General features: G+C 44.9%; 2 protein-coding genes across 2 annotated transcripts in view; both read right to left on the bottom strand.

The window, feature by feature from the left end:
- Positions 1-964: 964 nt before the first annotated feature.
- Positions 965-12,525, bottom strand: SLC19A2 (solute carrier family 19 member 2). Its single transcript, XM_058019030.1, has 6 exons — positions 12,340-12,525; positions 11,610-12,215; positions 8,273-8,495; positions 4,661-4,853; positions 3,644-3,785; positions 965-3,414 (listed from the first exon to the last, which is right to left on the bottom strand). Exons 1-6 carry the CDS (start codon positions 12,523-12,525, stop codon positions 3,289-3,291), a joined length of 1,476 nt encoding a protein of 491 aa, XP_057875013.1. The 3' UTR covers positions 965-3,288.
- A 6,482-nt stretch (positions 12,526-19,007) lies between these two features.
- The window catches only part of F5 (coagulation factor V), a 36,015-nt gene continuing 34,063 nt past the window's right edge, over positions 19,008-20,959 (bottom strand). Inside the window, exon 25 of the mRNA XM_058045100.1 lies at positions 19,008-20,607. Within this exon, the coding sequence (XP_057901083.1) occupies positions 20,419-20,607 (189 nt within the window). The 3' untranslated portion in view covers positions 19,008-20,418. The remainder of the gene's footprint in view (positions 20,608-20,959) is intronic.

Here is a 20,959-nt window from a genome sequence, read left to right as displayed (position 1 = left end):
TGTGATGGGAGGAGCAAGGATTGCCACAGTTCACGCAGACTTGCTTCACTTGCAGGAGAGAGCAGCCTTTCACCAGCACCAATGAGAAACACTTGAACCCACCTTAAGCATAATGCTATACCTGGATGACCTACTACTTAAATTCTTGACATACGCAAGCAGATATTTTAATCCCCAACTCTGTCAAGAAACTCATCCCCCCACAGCTGACTCCTGTATTCACCCAGGAAGGCAGATGAATGAAATTCAGAACAGACCTGACATGCCAACAGTCTTATCCTTCAGTAATAAAGCTTCGAAGGAAGCATGTCTAAGAAAGCTTCCCCTCCCCCTCTCCTCCCAAGAACACCCCTTTTTTGGTTTTGGTGTTGTGCACAGGGCTTGTTGGGCTACTTACCTACACAAACCACTGTACCCCTCCACCCTGTACTATGAGGTACAAGCCACATCCAAGGCAGGGTGTGCCAGGATGGGGAGCTTACAGCATTTCTCCTTTAAGGCCTCAACTTTGCAATTAGGTCCATGTAAGTAGAAAGGTCCTCCTGTGCAGTATCCATGGATCTCTGGGCTTATATGAGTCCAACACTCCTGCATGAAAACCCTACACCTGCTTTCCTGTACTGTCACCCCCAGTTAGACTGGAGCGTCCTGACCAGGGCTACCCTGCATTGATGAGTGATGATCTTCGTCTGCAGACCAGTCTGCACTGGAATTAGAGTGGTGCTTATGGACTGCTCAGCATTAAGAATCCCCAAAACAAGACACTTGCACAGAGTTATGCAAACCTACACAAGCCAGCCATCAATTATCAGCTTCTTGAAGCGTTGCTTCTTTTTGTATGTTTTGTTTTTGATTGTTTTTCTCTGTATTACAAAGATGCTCAGAATAACCTGCAGCAGCAGTGCGATGATCAGCAGGGAATCAAAATAGGAAAAAAACCATCTTCCACACAGGATAGCTCAGAGTATTTTTATTTAACAAAAATAGCTGTTTAATTAGAAACCAACAACATCCACATGGTTACAGGTTTTCCTAGGCATCACTGTTAACTCTGCATACAGCTCCAATCAGGCTCTACAGTCACCTCATCACCAAAGCAACAGCAGAGCTCAGAACCTGAATGACATCCAGGTGTGGCTTCCACACCTTGTGGGCCTGTGGACATACACAGCATAACCCTTTCTATTGTAGTTACCACAGTTTCATTACTTTGGTACAAAAATCACTGATATTGCTGTAAGTCATTAGTTCATTTGTGACTTGCTTTTAAAACAACTGCGCTGTTCCCCATCAAAGATTTGACCTCTGTAGGAAAAGTATGATTAAAATTGAGCTGCTCCTTTTGGTCACTTGATAGGAGTGCTGTGTACCCATTCCCCTTGCTTTGTTCCAACTGCCATCAGACCAAGGAACACAAAGGACACACTATCCCATCCCAGGACAGCTCATCATCTAGCACTTCATGGCTTCAGATTTTATTTTTTTTAAAACAAAAAAACTCAGAGAAAGAAATATTTACATGGGTGGCTTCAAGTTTCCATTTCAGGATAAGGCAGTTAAGTTCACATGTGTAAATGCCAGTGCAGCTGAGCCCCTCTTTAGGGGGCTGTTTCAAGAGGCAGCGTGCAAAAAGAAAAGTTTTTGGGGAGTGGGCTCCCCTGAGCAGCTGGCCTGGAAGGGCTCCCTGGATCCCAGGCAGCACATGCCAAACACATTAATCATGTACCTTGCGTAGTAAAGGCTGAGGCTCACAGAAAGTGATGGGAAGTGTCCCAGCCAGGGGGAAAACACCTTCCCAACCCCAATATTGTAAAATCTCCTTGGCACTAAAAGCAGGTGATGAACCAAAGCTGCTTCTTCAGCTGAAAGAAGAAAGGAGCTCTAATGAACACACAGAGAAGGCATGGAGGGAAAGGCTGCATTGCACCTTCTCCCTTGCCAGCTCTCCTGTACACTTAAACTCACCACTACCTGCACAGAAACAAGCACACTCCATAGCCATTTGTTGCTGTTCTGGTCACGCTGCCTGAGTACCCAGGTGCCCAAGCCCAGGACAACTCTCTGCAACTCCTCTTCAGTGTTGAAGCAATTTGGAAAAAATAAATTATTGAAAAAAACCAGTATGAGGCAAGTCCCAAATTGCTTAAACTGGACAAGAAAAAGAATTGCCCACTCTAAACATTCATTGTTCTGCTCATGTGGAAAGAAGAGGTAGAACTAGTGGACAGAGACCCACCAGAAGCATAAAGGCATTTTAAAATAACAGTGGAAAAATGACAGACCATAAATCGTCATTTTCCAAAGCCTCAGGCAGTCATTCTGCTAACTACCATAATTGAAGGTGTCAATTTAATCACCACAGCCACAATTCTCTAAGGGCACAAAGAATAACTTAAAATCCTGTGAGTTACCTTCCTTCTCAGTGTATGCTAACATACACCATCCCTGAAACAGTCCAGCCTGTGGGTTGTGAGGCAATGACTCCTGTAATCACAGGAACCTGCAGCCCTAAGGGACAAAGGCAAAGTTATCCAAGGGGATTAGCATTTTGCCCAGTTCAACTCCCTCTAAGCTTCCCTCTAGTTACAGTCCTTCCTGGGCGCAGGCCTTTGTGGAACAAGTAGTGCCGCTAATAGCCCATCCACCAGTGCCACAAATTGCCCCAGGACACACGTTTTTGGGGAAGAACCATGATCAGCTAAGGTAAACCTCTGGCAGCAGGGATGATAGACAGGAACAGAAAAACAGTACAAGCTCCTCTAGGAAGCATGTGTGCATGCAGAAATGTAAGTGTACCAGTCCTTAAAACAGAGCATCCAGCATCACAGGGCAGCTTTAGTAAGAGCCACACTGCCAGAGCACAGTCCTCAGGCCACCTCCTATCCCAGGTCTGGGGCTCTCCACAGAGAGGTCTGTTAGCATGCCCTCATTTCTGCCCTGTAGCAGCACCTCATGACAGAGAGCAGCAGTTGACCAGACAATCACAAAACTGTCTGCAGATGGACAGTGTTAGACTAAAACCTCCCAAGGTTCTCATTCTTTGAGAAAACTTACTGTTCTTTGCTGCACATCCCATACATGCAACAGAAGAACAAAAGGCATTTTAGAAAGAAGATATTTGTTCTTACTTACGTAAGAGCTAATATATTTACCTTCTAAAATGTGCTACTAATATAGTATAAATATGGATCATATACCATTAAGGTGATTGCCTTGGGAAGAAAAGGCAGAGATTAAAAACAGACCTATATCTTCATATGTAGTCACCAAGAGTCTTCGCTTAGCACACTACTGGCTTTCAGGAGATCTGCTTTGCACCTGCTCTTGTCTTCTGCAAGATTCTACAATACTGCAGATGCCACTGACCAAGAACACCAGTGAGATGACCGCAAAGTAAGAGGCATAAATCATGAACTGCAGAGAAAAGAAAATAAAAAGAAGTGGTTAAACCAAGCAGTTTCCAGATTCATAGGAATGTTAATAAAATAAATGAGTTCCCTTCCATTCTAAAATATCAGGATTCAGTGGCTATTTCTCTGTCAAATCCTTGACCCAGAAACAGGTAGCTGACAAGCTTTACAGCTTGGTTTATCTTCCTCCCTTCCCTACCTCCCATCAATACAGTTAAGAACATCTATCATACCTGGGTGAAGATGTCCAAGCCAAGCCCACTGGCATCCACAACAATCACAGTGAGCAGAGTCTGAAGGCCTAAGGCAATGAAAGTATTGACCCCAAACACCAGGGCATACCGCTCCACACTGAGATTTGTAGCAATCTGGAACCTGGAAAGAAAGAGATGACCAGAAACATAAGGGAAAAAGTAGAGGAATGCATAAATGGCAGGAACGTTTCTGAACAGTACAACTTTGCAACTTGAGGAGTTACATTGATTGGTTTCATATTTTCCACAGCTAAATTACCTTGCACAGATAGTGTCCTTTTCTAAATAGGATCACAATGGACTAAATAGCTAGAAGAGACCCATAGACACATACAACCCCTTTTTTTAAAAGCAAACAAACAACCCAACACACCACTAAGGGAGCTGTGTGGGTTTCAGTGTCACTGAAGCAGCCCAGCTGTCTGATGTAAAGGGTCTGGTCACGTGGAGAAGACGCAACACACTCTGACCGCAGAGAGCAGCTGGCTGAATCTCAAAGTTTCAATCTGTTGCTGTGTGGTCCATAACCTTTTGCATCCTTCTAACCAGAACTCCCTTTGCAGTTGCCAGTTTCAGCATCACCCCTCTCCTTGTGCTTGAGCTGTCTTGAAGCGATTTGGTGGTTCAAAACCAGCTAAGCTTTCCTCCTCAAAGTGACAAATAATATCGAAGTAGTTTTCCTACAGGTTAGGGGAAGCTGATGCTTCAATCCAGGCAAAGCATTGTCCTTTGCTCATTTGTTAACACTTCACCCCAGACACATTTATGAAAAACATCCCCCTAGCAATCAGCACTATCTAATATTTAGAAGTATTCACTTCAGTGTCACAAGATTTTTAAGCTTGGGCACACTGCCAGCCAAATATATCTCCATGCCTCAGTTTCCAACCTGAATCACAACACTAACCCTTGCAACAGACTCTTGTTCCACAGGAAAGGCACCACTTTCATACCAGCTGTAACCTTGAGAGCAGTTCAGGTTACAGAGATACTCACGTTGCTATTGTGATTAGCATCATGTAGATAATTCTGAAGATGACATAGGATGCATAGCACACCCAGATGTTATGAACAGTGTCCATGACATACACAGCAGCAGCAATAAGAAGAGAGAACAGGGCAAGTGCCACTTCACCCCACACTGCCCAGGATGTTTTTATGTGACCCACAACAACGACTGCAACTGCTCCTGTGAGGGGAAAGAAAGCATAAATCTTAGTAATTACAGTTGGAGCAATCTGGAGTGGTGCGCTAGGAGCTCTATAGCCCCTAACACGAATGAAGTGGAGGGCACAAGTAGGAACACCTCAGCAGCTCTCCTTCCTGACCCCTCCCTCACCTAGAACACTGCTGTAAACTCCCATTTACTCTTACAGAAACAGGAAAAAAATACATAGGTCAATGCTGACTGCCTCTAAAGCCTCCTCTCTGGCTCCAGAAGCATGACAGCCCGAGGCCTCAGATCACTGCCACTCACTCCTCTGTGCCTGACTGTGGCACTGCTGTCAATAATTGGGTAATTTCTGTTGAGAAATCCAAACCCTGATTCTCAAAAGCGCTCACCAAATTATTTACTGGTGCTTTAACAGAGGGTAGGAGGGAGAAAGGCACGACTCACTTTAATGCACAGCTGTTAGAGCTCTCTCCCAGGAAGCAGAAAAACCTACATTTACTGTCATCTCCACACTGGGCTGTAAGATTAAGACCGAGGAGTCCAAATCCACATCTTCTGAAATGCAGCCTAGTCACAGGTTATAATCATGCACTATTGATTGTGCAAGAACAATCCTTTACAACCCAGGTTGGTAACTCTGGCTGGATTTTGTGAAGAGGGGATGGGGATAAAAGACAAATCAGAGGATGGGAAAGTATGTGGTATTTCGTGCAATTCAATGAGCAGACAAAGTGTGTTTCATGCACTATCATAGCTGCAACTACTGAGAAGTCTAAATACATATTACATTAATAGAAAATTCCCATTCCAAGTAGGCCTTGTTCTGCAAATAAGCCAAACAGCAACCAACAGCATAATGGCGGTACACAGCAAACCAGACAAACAGCATACTGAGAAAGGGAGGTTTACAGGACATTTCTGAAAAACAGGATTGTGTTCAGCAGTAGACCCCTGCACAAAAGTGCTACAGTGCACTATCTAAGCTCTTTGTAGCGCTTAGCTGGCATGCTGTCTTAGAAAACCTTCAAGCACACCAAGATTCCTTATGCACCACCAGTTTGCACAAGACTACAATCCTGTCAGACCATACATCAATCTTGCAGACTGGTGAAGAACAGCACTATGCCAAGGGAAAGGATGTATTTTCCCACTAAAGTCGGACTAACATCTTGTTCTTTGGAAGTCTGGGTCCTCCAGTAGCAAAACTCTGAAATGCAAAAAGAAGCTCAGTCCTAGAGCATTCTTCCTACTGTCTCAGCAATTCTGATATTTGAGAATAGACATGAAGATCTCATGGCAATTCACAAAATTGTATTTTCCTTATGCGCCAAGGTTGTATCAGCCTGACGCCAAATTAAGACATTCAGCCTGTGTCCTTCAATGAGACACATTCAGCTGATCAGTGGTTTCACAACCCAACCTGACAAAGGATTGCCACACTCCAAAGAAGGTGCAGGGATGCAATCTAACAGTCAGCTGATCTCCCTAGAAGGAATCCTAATTTTCTTTCCCAGGACAGGGAGCCGACAGCTACGTGAGTCACCATGTCAACTTAAACCCCTCTGCAGGGCACGGACTGCAACAGCACCTTATGAAAAGCTTGCCAAACGTTGCTCCTAACTAAGCACAGAATGACTAAGAGCAATGAAAATGGCAAATCAGATCTAGGACACAGCAGGAGAGATTTCTAATACAGGGGGAAGAGTGAACAGCATGTTCTTCTGTAAGTCTGATGCCTCAATGAATTGAGTGCAATTCAGATTATCCACCTTCAAAAGGAATGAAACTCAAGCCAGGTTTGGTGCAAAGATGGGCACATTGTGTTCTTGTAGAATTAAGGAAGAGAACAAAGATCTTAACTTTACCAAAGAACAGCTAGAAAAACCTGGTTTGTCTGGCCCAGAGCAAAGATTTTGTGCTAAAATACAACCCTGGCATGACATCAGAGATAAAGAAACAGCTCATTAATAAATTCAAACTGGAAATCAGAAATTAGAGCATTTGCACTACTGCCTAGGAAGTCAGGTCACTGTATGCTCATTCTTAATGGGTGTTAGGACTTCCAGTCCTGTCACACACTTCAAGCTTTTAGTTGTGACCATAAATTCATTAAACTTTGCTTTTTTTTCAAGCAATTAATCTCTATCAACTGGAAGGATTCTATCATTTGAGCAGTTCAGGCTAACTTACCTGAAAACATCACCCAAAATGATTCAACTATTTATAAAAATGATACTTGAGGGGAAAAAAAACCAAAATGGGAAACTAAAAACTTCAGTCTTATGAGTTTAGGTCCATTGTTCACAGCCTTTTTTAAAAGGCACCTTGTTATCAAAGATGTTCATTATAAGGTTTGAAGAATACCCTTCCCTCCCTTTTTTTATTTTAAAATTGTGCTGCTATTAGGCCACATTATGGGTCTTCTTTTCCTTGATACCAATTATTCTTCTACTGGGACAAAGGTAGGATGGTAGAGGAAGCCAATCCAAACAAGAAGAAAGAGCCATAGGCTCATGCTATAGTGGAGAAGTAGTGTATGACAGCAAGGTATTTAAGGGCAGATTTAGTACACCAAGGACTGAACAAAGTCATCAAGTTGCCAACAGTTTCAAACCCAACTAACAATGGGTTGTGGACCAGCTTCTAGAACTATAAACCAGCCACAGCTTCCTACTGAACTTCAAGAAGGGGCTGAGCACACCCAAGGAAGCACTAATAATTTGTGTACCTTGGTTTCTTTTGCCCCCAAGCAGGTGATGCCCACAGCAGATGATGGAACAATGACTCCATCAAAGAAAAGGGATGTGCTGCAGCAACATCTAGAAAACCTCTGCAAGGGTATGTTAGTTTGTTTAAAATAGTATTGTCTTAGTTCTGGTAATGAAACAGTATTAAACAACTTCATAAACAAATGCTTGTGTTCACTGACCTACCTGTCCCTTTCAAGTCAACCAACTTCTTTCATCTTAATAGCTTCTGCTCCTAACAGGGCTGAAATGACTAACCATGGCTCACTGCATGCTGGGTGCATACAGTAAACCTTCACAGGCTCCTGGAGAAAAACCAAACGCACAGGACCCCATGTCTGACTTTGGATGGCTAAAACAAACATAACCTCATTGTCATGGTGACAGTCAAGAGCAGACAGTCAGCCACATGCCTGGAGCCTTGTGCCAAGTATTTCAGAATGATGATTGCCTTGGGAGGTTCCTCTAAACACCTACGTACTGGATTACAAGAATCAGGGCTGCTTCCATGACTAACTCACAGAGCACCTTACCCGTGCATGTCAGGGAAGGCTCACCCCAAATGCCAGGGTTTACCTCTCCTTGCATGCTTGGGGGAATGCATGGCACTTCCAAATCACGCTCTAGTGACCTTGAGGGAAACAAGACATTTCTCACAGCAGAGCCGGAGCTAAGCAGGAAGCTTACCTAGGAGTGTCGAGGCCGCCTCCACAGCACCATTGTAGATGTCCGTGTTGTGAGAAGGCAGCACCATCTCCCACAGGCCCTGAGCGTAGTTGATGACCTGAAAGTAGCCACAGGTGGATAGTGCCCACCACACAGACCAGCAGAGCATGGTCCTGGAGGAGTAGCACTGCACGAAGTCCTGCCACAGGTCTTTGAGCACCTTTGCGATGTCTACTTTCTGCTTCTGCATAGATTGGAGAAGGAAGGGGAGAGAAATGTTAAGTGTTTGTTTATGAACACTTCACACTACTCCACAAAACTGCCCCTTTCAGGTGGTCTGATCACTGGTGAGTGACAATGCCACTCTAGGATACAAACCCCTACACAGTAATGCATAAACAGCTTTCTCATCCCACAATCTCTGTGCCAAACAGGGCCGTAACCCTTACATGCAGGGGAAGGGCTCAGTCCCAAGCACCTCCTCACCTCTGGCTCTCCCTGGCAGACAGCAGGGACTGCCACGTGTTATGTGAGCAACTGAAGGGTATACCACAGAAGAAACATCAGAGAACAGGACACAATATCCACTTTGACAAGACACGATTGGAAGCCAGCCATTTACATCATAAAGGCAAAAAGTATCACTGACACTTTTAACTCCTGATTCAAATTCAACCACATTTTGTAGCACAGGGAACTACATCTGTCCCCAGCAGGCATTGTGAGTTCATTGGTACTCATAGAAGCAAGCTCATTACCACACACTCTGCCCCTGTTAAAGCTCACCAGGGCTTCAAGAAGGTGAGAGATGTCACCTGGGGATCTAAGGGAAAGAGAAGCTACTTCCACCAGACACTGCTGTTGCAAATGGCAGGTCCTGCACATACAAGTGCCCTGACAAATGGCAGGAGATAAAAAATAAAGCTTTCCACTCTGAATCTTTCTAGAAAGAGCATGCAAGGGGGCAGACCCTTAAAAATAATTGAAAATAGATCAATTCTAGCAACAGAGGATGACAGTAATCAAAATTGCTTTTTACATACAGATATTACAGTTCTTACTATCTTTTTACATACAGACTATTACAGCTGCTTTTTACATAAAATTACAGTTCTTTATCACTTTATGTCAACAGTAGCAGAGGAAAAGAGCATGTCTTTGTAGACAAAAGTTCCTGGTTACACTCATTGCACACACACACACATGAACAGACAGTGTAGACTCTGTAGGGCAAGACCCTTCTGGTCTGAGTAGGAGGAGCAGTTACTTAATGTGAGACTGGGCAGAGCCCCGAGGCCCACACAGGACCTCAGGTCCCTGTGAACTTGGATTCCCTGCAGGGAAACACACAGCATTGTCACAGGACTGAGCTATTGCACATTGTGCTGTCACATGCCCAGTTTCAGAGTGGTTTCCAGAGAGCAGCAGCAACTTTGAGCTCTTGGCATTATGCCCTTTCCCTGGGGGAATCATGCAGTGTGTTCCTGGGAAATACTATTTTCCATGAGCAATAAAACTCATTTCAAAAGGTTTCTACTAAAACTCCAAAAGACCACAGCCTGAAACCTGTCCTGAACTTCCTTTCTTCCACCCCTTCAAGTGTCACCGATTTCTAAGCATCTTTATTAAACACCACACAGTCCCACCGGTGCCTTGCCAGTGGTGTAACTCTTGCTCTGCATATGGATACCATTCCTCCAAAACACAGCAGAGTAACTTGGGAAGAAGTGAGCTTGTGGCAATGTGACCTTACACGGAACTCCCACACCGACGATTTCACACAAAGCACAAGATGAGACACAGGAAAACAAGAGAAGGGAACGGTCACACACAGCCCAAAAACTGATTTGGCTGCTCAGCCCCGAGCGAGTGTCTGGTAAGGCAGAAAGGCACACCTGCCCTGCTCTGGCAGTGCCTCTCCAGTACAATCATTCCTTCAGCCATCCATGTTTGTGAAATATGGTTGCTGTTACCTCAGCAAGAAGGACAATCATCACATTCCAATGCTTCTCAGCCTTCAGCACCTGGTGTAAGCGACCTCAGGGGAGTTAGGCAGGTGTACTCTCTCCTTTTCTAAACTTTTCCCCACTACTTTGGTACTACACATACTCTCTCAGGAGAGGAGTAAGGTAAACAAAAGGGATGGATAAGTTCTATGTTTATGGCACAGAATCTGTCTTAACAAATACCCTTCAACATGCAAGCATAACTCGGGTAAAAATATCCTTGGTCACACATGATCGTGCTGGATGGGGTAGGATTAAGTCCCTGGAATGTTAATACCTTTAATTCCCAGCTGTAGCTGGAGAAGCAGAAAGCAGCTCTGGATGCTGCCTCCCCCAAACCAGCTAACTGTGGCTTACTTGCTAAGAAATACCCACTGCTGACTAATCCAGCAGCTGTGCTTACCTTCTGGCTTGTCCTCAGAACCAGTACAGCCTCCTTCTGTCTGAGGAGCAAGGCTGACTCTCCCCAGGGCCTCGAATCCCCCTGCCAGGAATCTTCACATATTTGCATTTCCTGGAGCAATGAGGTGAGCAGGGACCTGCCCAGCAGGCAAACCACACACTCACACTGGGCCCCAAAACTGGAGGCTGCTCACCCATGGTGGGAACCAGCACATCTCTCCACCAAGCAAGAGTCCCTGCACTTGTTTTGTACAAATGACTTTGCCAAGTTACGCAGCCCACAAAAGCCACAAGTCAGGGCACTGCCTTGGCATTCTCAGAGGCTGTATTAAGCAGATATCATGCAGATGTGCTTCCTGCAATTTCTCACATTCTGCCCTTGTATTACTAATCAATGTCTGCTTCCAAGTGCCTCCAAGAATTACTACAGTTTCCTTCCTAGAGCAGCTTCCTTCCAGGATCATATGGTAAACCCCAATTATTACACAGCATATTGCAGCACAACTCACACAACAGTTGGAGTAACAATGCCAAAATCCGAGTACACGAAGAACTGCCCCTTTTCTGCAAGTCACTGGGTGCATCCAGAAGCACATACAGAGTTTGGACATATGTTCAATGTTTAGTGTCCCAGGGATGTCCCTTGCTTTGTACCATTGGATGGAAATCTGATGCCCAGAGCATTCAAACTGCAGCCATGGTGACACATGAAGAGCAGTTTCAGAAAAACTAAGGAGCAGCCTACTATGCTCAAACAGCAAAAGGATGCCAGTAATAATTCTCCCTGTGCCCTAAGTAAGGAAGAGGGATATGTAAAGGAATACTTTTTTGCTGTTATGAGATATGTATAAGAGATATTACATCTCTACTGCTACATACATATATATGCATGTGTGACAACCACGTCAGTATGGCATCTTCTACTCCTGTAAACTCAGGACACAACTCACCAGCTTCTCTGCTGGATGACCCTCCCCATTTAAGGGAACTTTTGTCTCATCCTCCCAGCCAGGTGCCCTCTGCACGTCGGGATGATCTTGGACAGCAGCTCCATTTTTACAGTCCATGACCTTCATTTCAAAACTAAGCCGCTGACTTGAGAAGTGGTGAAAGAAAAGGCTTTTCTGCGGCATGGGCAGGAACCACGCCGTGGCAAAGGCAATGGATATGCTAGTTAAGGAGACAACGTTCAAGCTGAAGAGGGACCATCCCGCCACGGACACAAGGACCTGCCCAGACACCGAGCCCACTGTGTAGCCCACCAGGGTGGCACTTCGGCAGTAGCTGGTGACCTGCTGGTACAGGTTGATATCGACGACACTGTAGATGTAGGAGTAATAGGCGATGTCGGTGGCAGTCCCCATCCCGTAGAAGAACTCAAGGAGCTGGAAGGCCCACAGCCGCTGGGCGTACAGCAGCATGAACCAGGTGACGATGAGGCTCAGGCCCTGCAGCAGGACCACAGGCTTGTACCGCAGATAGTCCGTGGCCAGGAACACGGGGAAGAGCAGCGCCAGGTAGGAGTAAGTCCACACCGGGTAAATCTCGTTGAACACCTGCGGGAGGGAAAAGACGGCGGTAACCGCCAGCACTCCCGTACTGCGAACAAAGCACGGACACACAGCACACAGACAGACACACAGCCCGCGGTGGGGAGGAAGCCCCCCGGGGACACCGTACCTCGGTCTCGGAGAGGTTCTTGTGCGGCCCCAGCAGGTACCGGGTGAGGAAGGGCTCCGACGGCCGCACGCTGCAGAAGAAGCCGTAAGCGCAGAGCAGCACTGTAGGCAGTGCCCAGGAGCAGGCGTTGCCGCTGGTAGCCCGGGCGGAGCGCCGCGCCGGCCGCCCCCCGTGCGAGTCCTCCATGCCGGGCCGGGCCGGGCCGGGCCGGGGGCGCTCCCGGGGCCGGAGGCGCCGGCGGCGGGCGCGTCCCGGTCACCTCCCGAGACGAGGCTCCGGCTCCGGCTCCGGCCGGCGGCGCTGCGCCCCGCGCTGATTGGCCAGCGTATGGGGGGCGGGGCCACACACCGCGCTCGGATTGGGCAGTCTGTCCCGCGGGTGGGGCCAGAAGCCGCGCGCGGAAGGGGCGGGGCGGGGCCGGGCTGGGTCATGCGGGCCACTCGCCCGCAGAGCTGCGGCTGCCCGCGCTCCTCCGGGGCCGGTGCGAGCCGGCTGTGGGAGCTGCTCCCGCCGAGAGACCTCCCAGGGCTGCCTGGGCCGGCTTTCCTCCGGCTTTCCTCCGGCTTTCCAGGCCCGGGAGCGTCCGGCCGCTGACTGCTGCCGCCTTCTTCCCTTTCGCGAGAGAAGAGCTTGAATCGCTTCTGTGGTTTAATAAAGCAGCACCTTGTTGTTCAACCAGAAGAAATAAAACTATTGCATTCGAAGTAATTATCTAAAGTTTTGCACCGTAATACTGTTCCTATAGCTTTGCCAATCCTCTGAACTATTTGCTGTTTTTCTGTTCAATCTCTTCCTTTCTATCTGATTTGCCTTTCCCTTTGCTCCACTCCCTTGATCTCCACGACATTGCTACCCCTCCTAGGGCTTCCTGTTTTATACCTACAGTTTGTTCTTCAAACCGGCTGATGCCAGAGAGAATTCACACCAGGGGTCAAGCCTCCCACCTGTGCAATTGCATATCCTGCCTCCTAGGCGTCTGGATATACAGAGTTGGGTGGGAAAGAACAAGTTGTCAGCCCCAGAACAGATTCCTTGTAGTGCAGAATTTTACTGCCATCTATTACTATTATATATTTATTAATATTTTATTACTGTAATCACCATAATGATGCCTTAGTAAACATAGCTACAAAGAGGATTTGAGCTGTAAGATTACTCAGCTGTCTGTAAGACAGTTAAATATTTTGGTCTGGATGGGTTTGATGCTTTTATCTTCTGGGTTTAGCAAAATTTCCTTTCTATTTTTCTCCATGTTCTCTTCTGTAGAAATCCTGTAAGATTTATTAGGAAAAAAAAATATTGCTATTTCACTACCTTTTAGCTTGAAGCAAAACCCTATATAGAAAGAATCAGTTCCTGCTAATATTGGCATCCATTTCAGCCACAGGCAAGGAATGGCTGATCTTTTCAAAGAGCACGATTAGAGTGAAATGAGCCGAAACAACAACTGATAAAGAGGGTTCCCTCCCTCCCAGCAGTGCCTCTGTCCCGCTGGCCTGTGGCCCAGGAGCAGGCAATAAAGGAATATGGGCTGATAGCAGGGTGGTGTGCACGCTCTGACTGCTGCTTGGTGCCGAGCAGGGGCAGGAGGAGAGAACAAAACCTTGGAGTTCTTGGTGTGCCCTGCCCAGAGGCAACAGTTCCCACAGCTTCCACACTGCTCACAGATCTTTTCCAAACCAGCAGTCCTTAGAGCTGTGCCACTGGAGCTCAGCTGCTGTTTCCAGTGGATTAGAACCAGTTACATCAGTTTAGCCGTTTTCCTTAAAAAAAATACACAGTCAGTCAGGCAAACTAGATTTCTCCCACAAAAACTGGAACAAATTTTTGACTTAAGTGCTCCATGTTTTCTCAGGGTTTTGGTTTTGTTCTCAAAAGAACTTGCCTTGGTTTATTTTCATGGAATATTTTCAGCCTTTGGGAACAAGATAAAATTTTTATTTCCATCTTTTCTTTTCTTAGCCGTCCTCCCCTTTTTTTTTTTCCATCTCCCCACTCTACTAGAAAAAGTAAGGAAAGGTTAAAAGTGTTTGATAGTAAAAACCTGAACACTTCCAATATTTTTTTCTAAGGTGGAAGACATAAGCTGTGAAAAGTAGAGTTTTTCACACTTTCCTTAATCTTACTTATTTCCTTCTTCTCTCAGCTTCTGGCCTGCAGTGTATTGTGGAGGAATTAATAAAATATATGTGCATGAAAAGTTCTCCTGAAGTCATGCCAAGTTGTTTAGAGAAAATCTTCTGTAAATTAAAAACTTCAAAAACTGCACTCTTGTGAAGCTGTTGTTCAGAATGTTTTCTCAGTATGTGAAAGCACTAAGATGGTACAAATATTTCAGAAACTATCCAGACAGAGAGAATAAAACAGATTTGTCTTTTCTTAAGTATGGAAGGAACAAAGGCACAGAAATGTGACAAATAGCAACCACTTTCTTTTTTTATTATTTTGGCCATTGTAACTGATCTGGGGAAGTGGACTCCATTAACTGGTATCTATGGTGGAATGAAACAGAATTAGCAATAACAAAACAAAACTCTCAACTATTTCTGAAATGCAGGCTGATTAGATTATAGCAATCTGTTAGAACAGTAGACTAAATATCACTTTGAAGGCCTGTGTCTTCCTCACTTCCAACCCCCAGTTGATTCTTTGATAATCTGGGGGTTTTCAACAGGCTACTCATCAATATTATGCAGCCATAAAGGGTCAATTTAAAACCCCTGTGCATGGGGGGGCAGGGGGCAGCGTTGTAGTTCACTGGAACACAGCTGATACAGAAGCCAGTCTAAAATCCAAGCTTTCAAGACCTGCAGAAGCATAAGGACAAACAACCATCTCTCCAAAATACAGGAGTCATTAGGAGACAGGTTACATCAAAAGCCTCTGGCAGAGAACTTCCCTTCTGCCCTGCACACCACAGCAAGCTCTGCATTGTGTCCAACGCAGACTGAACAGAGAGCTGTTAGAGATGAGGCACTCATGGCTGAATTTGAGGAATTACTTGCCACAGGATATCAGAATAACTCCTGGACTAAGAGGGGTCATGTTGTACAGCACTATACATTTCCATTATGGACATTATGGATGTAATTGTTTAAAATATTTGCAGGCAGCTACACAAGGAAAAAATGGAAAAGTCACTCAAGTCGGCTACAAACAGTGGAAAAAATTTCATGGGAAGTGCAAAAAGAGTACAATAGTGATGTTACAAAGTAAAACAAGCATTTAAAAAAATATACCCTGTACTTTTATTAAATGAAGAAGCAAATAGGTTGGTCTGAATTACGTGATGCTTGGTGTTTGTAGGTCACAGTGGGCTTAACACAGTATTGCTCCCATTAGGAATGGTGTTACAGATGTGCCCAGGAACCCTGAGAATGATCCCATGGCCTGTTTTGGAGAGTGCTGTTCAAACATTCAAGAAGATGGAGTCCCTACCTGGAGGAAATTCTAATTAAAGCATGATTCAAGCACTGGGTGTAACAAACAAATGGAGAATGGGGCACAGTAATGATAGGAAAGTGTAGGTGGGTAAACTGGTTATGATGCAGAGCTAGCATGAATAAACACAGCGAGAAGAGGAATGTTTTGCACTGATTAAGAGGAATAACTGACTCACACAAAATAGCAGTAGGTCCACATAGGACAGTGCTGCATCTCATTTCTCTGGTGCTTCATGGTAATATTGATAAACAGCATATATGTGGGCATGGGCAGAGCCTTTCTCTCTCAGGTATGTGCCAAAAAAAATCTCCTCCTGTCATGAAAGACACTTCATGAGTGTGAGTGCTTGTGAAGTTACAAGTCCTCCTTTTGTCCCTTAGCACCATCCTAAAATTCTGATCAACCCACTAGTATTCATGGCCATTTCAGGGAGTGCTGGAGGATGCTCAAAAGATTGGTTATTTGTCTGGAGTCCTGAACGCATTCCCATTTGATGCTTTTTCTGCAGGGTTCTCCTGGCCCTTCACTCAGACATGCTCTTGCCATGCACCCTCATGGACATCTCTATTGTAAGAAGAGCCCCAAAGCCCAGATTCACCTTTGTATCTCTGCTGATGCACGGTTCAGATTTCTGAGTGGATGCAGAAACAGGATCTGCATTGGCTTTAATCCGTGCAGCTTTGTCTCCACCCTGCTTTGCTATGCCAGCTGTGTGGAAAGAACTGTCCAGTCTGTAGACTCCTGGGCACCTTGGTGAAGGTGAACTGGCCTGGCTTCAGTGCAGGGATCCCTGCAGTGCATGTGTTGCATTCAGAACAACCAGCAGAAAAACAGGCAAAAATGGAAGTTACATCTCCTCTAAAAGGCAGAGGTGTCTGTACCCATCCACAAGAGACTGCCTGCATCTTTAGACTGTACAGGGCACTCTGTACAAACCTGTGTGGGTACTGCATCAGGCTCTGAAGAAACTACTGTGGTGCTGCTGTCAGTATCTATTTCAGAGGTGCTCAACTGTGTTCACACATACTTCCAAGTCCTTTCCAATCCAAGTGCAGACACAACCAGTTTCAGTGTCTGTGTGAAGGAGGACAGCCACCACCTCTGGATAGAAACTGGAAACACTTGGTTGCACCTAGTAAAGGTGGTTGTGAGGAAAGCACAAGGCTTCAAGCACAGCCACCCATGTGGTATTGTCACTTGCAGATGGTCAGCTTTGGACACCCTGCAGCCTCTTGGAAGCTGAAATGAGCCTTAGAGGGCAGCAACTACGTTGTGACACTGTTTGAGGCTAAAAGCAGTTGACTTTGGACCTTTGGATCAAAGGCCAGTGTGAAGGCATCCATCCAGATTTGTGAAGAAATTATTTCCTGTATTACTCTGAACTTTGGCACCGCATTTCTCCCTCAGTCCTAGAGTTTGTTTGTTAACCTTTATGCTGTCACGTACATCTTTAGTCTCTGAGAAAACTGCAGGAATTTTTGCTCTCCTTGTGTATTTTGCAAATAATCTCAACATACACAGAATTTCATTCCACAGTGTGTAAAAGGCTCTGCAGAACTGACTGGTTTAACTATAGATTTTCAAAAGCCTTGGCAAATTCAATCTAAGATGGCTGCTTAATAAAATTAAAATACTTTGTGTATGTGGTTCAGCTAGCATAGAGTTAATTTTCTTCACAGCAGCCTGTATAGTGCTGTGCTTTGGTTTTTTGACCAAACGAGCACTGATAACACACGTTGTTTTAGCTGGTACTGGCAGTGTTTGCTCAGCACCAAGGCCTTTTCTTTTCCCCACTGGTGAGGCTGGGGCTGTACAAGAGGCTGGGAGAGGACACAGCTGACCAGGGGGTGTAATATGCCAGACTGTGTGACATTGTGCTCAGCAGGAAAGGCAGGGGGAAAGGAGAAGGATGTGGGGGAATGTTCAGACTTATGGTCCTTGTCTTCCCAAGCAACTGCCAGGTGTGTCGAGGCCATGCTTGCCTAGAAGCAGCTGAACACGTGCCTGTTGATGAGAAGTGGCAAATGAATTCCTTATTGTGCCTCACTTGCATCTGCAGCTTTGATTTGCTTATCAAACTGCCTCAATATCAACCTGCAAGTTTCCTCTCTTTTGCTCATCCAATCCTGTCTGCCAGCCTGCCAGGGGAAAGCCATCAAGTGACTGAATAAGGACTTAGCTGCCAGCTGAGGCCAACCTACTGCAGTCCTTTTTGGTGTCCCATGTGAGACAAGAGGATTTTGAGATAACACCCCTGATCAGAGTGTGCTAAGTGGAATTTCTAGCTGTTATTGGCAGCAGTTTATACTTTTTGCCTTACTGTATGTAAGAGTCTGGCACATTAGTGACTGGTTTGGACTTTTGCTATTTGTTGTAGCTCTTATCTCACGCAGCTGTGCAAGGGAACATTTTGTTATAAGCAGTGGTCTCACGTCTGAGGTGGCACAGGGCCCAGACATCCCTGCTCTACTGGGCAGGCTGGAACACCACTGGAATGGGGTAATTTCCATCACAGCTGCCCAAAGGGTGTTGTGGCTTAAATTTGTCACTAGGGCAGTCACAACACAGGGGTGTTTTAGGGGCACTGAACAGAGTCTGCACGATGTCAAGGCCTTTGCTTTTTACCTCTCTGCTCAGGCTGGGGAAGGACAAGGGGCTGGAGAGGAAATGCAAGCAGGACATCTGACCCCAGCTAACAAAAGTACTGTTCATTAGTAAGCAGAAGCAGAATCTTCAACTTGTAAAATTGATGCAGATGGACTGAGTCATGCTCCTGCAATCAGTTTTGCAGTTATGTAACTTTACACAGAATTAGACGCGTGTGTGTTTATATGTATATATAAAGAACTAATTATTATTTAGAACATTAAAGATCACTGTCTTCTAAAAAACAATTTCATAGTTATCACATAAAAACTTGGTCCTGCTGAAGTTAGCAAGCATTTATCGACTGTCTTCCAAGGTAAAACCTCATTCCAAAGTTTACTTTTTTTTTTAGTGAATATGGCTTGTGTTAGAATTTCATGGTGGTGTCAAACAAAAATAAACTAAGTACAATTACAAAATACTAAGAAACCAACCTTTAAAGATGGAGGAATTACTCACACTGTTTCACCATTTGAAATTAATTCTAATTGGCACTGAAAATTTTACTTTCCTGTTGCATACTTTCACTGTTACTAGAACTACTACTGTAGAGGCAAATATACAAAACAAAATTTTGATCCTTTCATGCAACAATATCAGCTTTATTTTCCAGTGGAAAATTACAACAGTTTGTGACATAGTAAAAAACGAAAAAAACAGAAGAAAATATTTGTTTAGTTTTTTACACATTTTTCATTCCTGTTCTATACCTTCTCTTTAAAATGCATGCTCCGTATGAGAAAGAAATGAAAAGCTACTGAAATAAAACTGGCTAACACCATTCAAGGTTCAAAGACAAATTACTTTAAAAATCCAGCCTGCTGAATGGTACCTAGTGTGATAAGTGAAGTGCTGCAAATAAACAATTTACAGGATAGAAGTCCAGAACACTACCGAAAGCTTTGTTAAAATTCTGCTGGAATAATGAGTTTATGGACTGTGTATCTATTTTCAGATGTGTTATCCTGGGAAATATCCATGTAAAATCTATGCACACGAGTATTTCCATTAGTGAAAATGCTGATAAATGGTAAGAGAAGATGAAGCTGTTTCTGCTACCCAGTTTCATCTAATCCTCCTCTGCCACCCCCAGGATGTACTGCCACTGAACAGCTGCAGTTCTCAAAGCTTTCCTCATCAAGGGAGCTCCCTGTCCCAACAGTCTAAAAGTGTATATGGGACTAAGCATCAGGAGTTCTGAATTCTCGTTTTGGTTCTCCCATTGCTGTTCCATCACCTGTCAGGTTAAATCACTTCTCTTCTTGCTTCTGGGATGGAAAGGCACTGCTGACTCCCTTTTCTCTTTCCAGGGCACTGAAGATGAATTCTGTGAAATCTACACCATTCAGGTGTGCTGGGTATGCAAGAACCAAACCAACAATGCTAGCACACATTCTCTGAGAAGGGGCTGGACATACCTTAATGCTGAGACATGTCCTGTCTTTGCCACAGTGCAGGCAAAAGACATGTGGAGGAGAGGCCACCCCTACAATCATTTCTCACCAAGGTACTGCTGGAATGCAGCTCCACATCTCCAGATCATCACTGGTTTTCCCTCTAAGCCTTATGTATGGAGAACATCCACCTGCTATAGCTTTCTATTCCTCATCTGTGCTGCAAAAGCATTTCAAAATGGAGATAGCCAGGGCTCGGGACCAAGACCAGAGTCTCCATTCCTAGGGGTTTAGGACTTAAAATTAAGTAAAAAGTAAGACAGAGTACTGGTTATAATGAAGAAGTGATAATACTAATCAGAAGGGACTACTATTTCTTCCAGAGAAAAGAAACTGAAAAGAGATTTTCTCAGAGAAAATAAGCTGTTTTCTAAAGTGTGTATTTGTAGGAATGAAACACATGCCAGAGAAATCTCTCAATCCTGCTGGTAAAACATTATGTTCCTTTGACAAAGCACATATCCAAACTACTCAGTGTGACTGTTTTAAGGGTTTCTAGACAAACAGGTTGTTCTGCATGGTGACTGCTGGCAGGTTAAGAGCTCCCAGACTCATCAGTCCTTTTTGCAGCCAGACCTCCACCAAAATCACAGCCATAGAGTTCTACCCGAAGGGCAATCCCACGGTACCATGTTTTTGGAACAATGCGGATGAACCTGGACAGGATGGGTGGGTTAAAAAAATTCTTGACATGCTCATTGCTGTTTGCATTACCAAGGAAAACCTGCAAATACACAAACACAATTAGTAAAAAGGTGGCATTTGAAAAAACCCCTGCATTTTCTCTTTACAACAGTTCCCAGCCGTTGTATTAGTCACACCCAGGGTAGATGGATTGGCTCATTTCTGGTTTTAAACAAGACCACAACAAGTCTCTTCCTAATGTGCTGGGTTAAAAGTAGTTCAGGCCAGCAATAGCTGAGTCTGAATGGATTAAACAGCCTCTGTTTCCATCTCCACCAGAAAATTTGCCATTCTAATTTCTAATTGACCAAACCCACAAACTCCCCTTATTTCACCCCTGCTAATTGCCTTTGTGGAATAGATTGGTGTAAAGTAATACAGGAAAAAAATAA

The sequence above is a fragment of the Melospiza georgiana genome, chromosome 2 (genome assembly GCF_028018845.1).
Source record: "Melospiza georgiana isolate bMelGeo1 chromosome 2, bMelGeo1.pri, whole genome shotgun sequence".
Classification (NCBI taxonomy): Eukaryota; Metazoa; Chordata; class Aves; order Passeriformes; family Passerellidae; genus Melospiza; species Melospiza georgiana.
Note: the sequence above shows the minus strand (reverse complement) of the source record. Positions and strands in the feature narration are given on the sequence as shown.

What these genes read in the sequence shown, in the direction of transcription:
- SLC19A2 (XM_058019030.1), bottom strand. Translation starts at nt 12,525, where the DNA reads ATGGAGGACTCGCACGGGGGGCGGCCGGCGCGGCGCTCCGCCCGGGCT. An exon ending in ATGCTAATCACAATAGCAAC is followed by an intron (nt 3,786 to 4,660) that starts GTGAGTATCTCT and finishes CTTTCTTTCCAG; the next exon opens with GTTCCAGATTGCTACAAATC. An exon ending in GCTTGGACATCTTCACCCAG is followed by an intron (nt 3,415 to 3,643) that starts GTATGATAGATG and finishes TTTTCTCTGCAG; the next exon opens with TTCATGATTTATGCCTCTTA.